The sequence below is a fragment of the Dipodomys ordii genome, unplaced genomic scaffold (genome assembly GCF_000151885.1).
Source record: "Dipodomys ordii isolate 6190 unplaced genomic scaffold, Dord_2.0 Scaffold184, whole genome shotgun sequence".
In the NCBI taxonomy this organism is placed as follows: Eukaryota; Metazoa; Chordata; class Mammalia; order Rodentia; family Heteromyidae; genus Dipodomys; species Dipodomys ordii.
The window spans coordinates 875,381-877,740 of record NW_012267400.1 but is presented as its reverse complement, the minus strand read 5'-3'; the positions used below and the strand labels follow the sequence as shown (position 1 = coordinate 877,740).

Below are 2,360 nucleotides of genomic sequence, written 5' to 3'. Positions count from 1 at the left end.
CCCCTGTCCCGGGCCGTGTCCGCACCCCTGTCCCGGGCCGTGTCCGCACCCCTGCCCGGGCCGTGTCCGCACCCCTGCCCCGGGCCGGGCGCCCGGCTGCGCGCTGCTCACACCTGTTCAGTGAAATCCACGTGGGCCGGTTTCCTGCCGCGCAGCCGCGCTGGGCTCCTCCCCCGTCACGTCCCCCCCCCAGGCCCCATCCGCTCCCCGGGAGGTGGAAATGGATTCCTCAGGGCAGAGGCTTCGAAGCGCGACCGCCGGGTGTCCCGAGGGTGGCAGGGTGACCCCAGGTGGGGCCTGGGGTTTTAGTGGCGCGGGGGGCTGGGACCTAGCGGATTACCCAGATTGGGGGGGAGGACAGAGCTACTTGGGTGGCCGGTATCTTTCGGTGGAACTTGGGGGACCCCCAGGTCCGAGGCTGGCATTTTGGAGACAGCAAGGGCCGCCGGGGGGCGCAGCAGCAGCAGCTGTGGCCGCCGGGGGGCGCGGCGGACACGCAGCCGCCCCGGGATCCGCCCGCGCAGACTTGCAAGGCGGGGCTGCTAGCCAATCACCAGGCCCAGCGCCGGTCGAAGCTCCGCCCCTTGTTGCGCGCGCAGTCGAGCCTCCCGCCAGCTGCTCCGCCAGGAGGGCCGACTGTCCTCGGTTGCCCCGGGGGAGCGGGACACGGTCAGATTCGAAAGGCGGGGACGGAGCTGCTTTTCGGGGAGCCACCGAAGGAAGACTGCCAGCGACTTCCTTGACGCCCCCAGACGTGGCGATCTATTGGAGTCTGGGGAGCCTCATTTGCCTAAAAGCTCAGACACCTCCTGGCCACGCCCACAGTGTGTAAGCCAACCGACCACACCCACCAATGGGGAGGAGGAAAACACCCTAAGCCACGCCCCGCTAGGCGGGGCCTAGCCTCAGCTCAGGATTCCCCTGTGGATAAGTGACCCAGGATGGCGAGCGTGCGCGGCCGGGGCGCCCCCTGGCGGCCGCTCCCGGCGGCGCCGGGGCTGCGGATGCGGCCGGCAGCGAATGAGGATGGCTGCTTCTCCAGCCCCCATCGAGCGCCCCAAAGGAGCTGCAGACTTTTTTTCTTACTCGGTGGCCCTGGCCCGGTGGGGGCGCTGAGGCCTCACCCAGGGGCGCAAGGTCGCAATGAGGCTGCGTGCCCATCTTAGAAAAAAATAAAGACATGCTCCAAGGCAGTACGATGTCTGGTTCAATAAATAGAAAAAAGAAGTTACAAAATGACGCCAACTTTTTCCTTAATGTACAACCAAGGAGAAGCCAGAGCGCTGGGTCGGGGCAGGGCACTCTGTCCCCTATCTGGGGAGAGGGGGACATTGGGGTGAAGCTGGCAGAGTCAGAATACACCAAGCTGCCCCGAGTTCCGGGTGGGGTCGTGGGGGGTTGGCGGGGTTCGCTGGCTCTCGTGTCTGTATCCCCAGCACCTAGCTGGGGAGTAGCCAGGCTGAGGTTACTTCCTGAGTTGTGCATCCAGTGACTGAGGTGGGGTGGCGATCGCCCCACTGGTGCCTAAGGGAAGGGGGGGGTCCTGGCTGGACAGAGGCCTAGGGGTGGGGTGAGGTATGTAACGCAGGCCTACGATCGGTCTCTTGAAATCCTTCCTGGTTCTGGCTGGGGGCGCGGGGCTGCTAGGATGGGCCCTGAGCAGTGGGGAGTGGGTAGGAAAAATGGAAAAGGGGTTCAGACAAGCTAATATCAAGTTCCGGGGTGGCCCTGGGTGGGCAGGGGGTCTGCCACGTTGTCTGGGGGGGGCAGCTTCTGGCCAGCCCTGCCTCGCAGCTCCTCAGGTGGGGGGAGGGGACTCAGCCAGGCCCGGGCCTTGGAGAGTGGGGAGCTTGCCTATTGCTAATGTGGGGGGGGGGGCCCCGATACACCGCCCCTCCTCCGGGCCTCTGGGGTGGTGGTGGTATGGCTTTTGCTCCTGAGTCTCTGGCACACGAATCGCACACGGCTAGGCACAGACGGGGCGGGACCCTCCCCTCGGGACTCTTTCCCTGACTTAATACTGATCCAGGTGCCAGGAGATCGGGGTGTGTGTGTGTGTGTGTGTGTAGGGGGGGTTTCCCCTGGCCACCTGCGAACCCCCTCACCCGAATCGCTCCCGCACCAAGAGCATGAGCTTCTTCTTGCCCTTGTAGGTGTGCTTGAGGCTGTCCAGGAACTGCGCGAACTGCACGTGGCCGTCGGACGCCAGCAGGAAGGTGCGCCGGGCCTTGTCCAGGAACTCGATGAAGTCGGCGTAGTGGCGCGGGCTGATGTGGGTGAGGCGCGAGTGGCTGGTGGCGATGTAGGCGGCCACGGCGGCGTCCAGGAGCTGGCACAGCGGGGCCCGGTCGGCGCCCAGC

The 2,360-nt window shown here is 66.0% G+C and overlaps 1 protein-coding gene across 1 annotated transcript in view; it reads right to left on the bottom strand.

Annotated features, from left to right (window-relative positions):
* Positions 1–1,253: 1,253 nt before the first annotated feature.
* The window catches only part of Zswim4 (zinc finger, SWIM-type containing 4), a 16,968-nt gene continuing 15,861 nt past the window's right edge, over positions 1,254–2,360 (bottom strand). Inside the window, exon 15 of the mRNA XM_013034190.1 lies at positions 1,254–2,354. Within this exon, the coding sequence (XP_012889644.1) occupies positions 2,102–2,354 (253 nt within the window). The 3' untranslated portion in view covers positions 1,254–2,101. The remainder of the gene's footprint in view (positions 2,355–2,360) is intronic.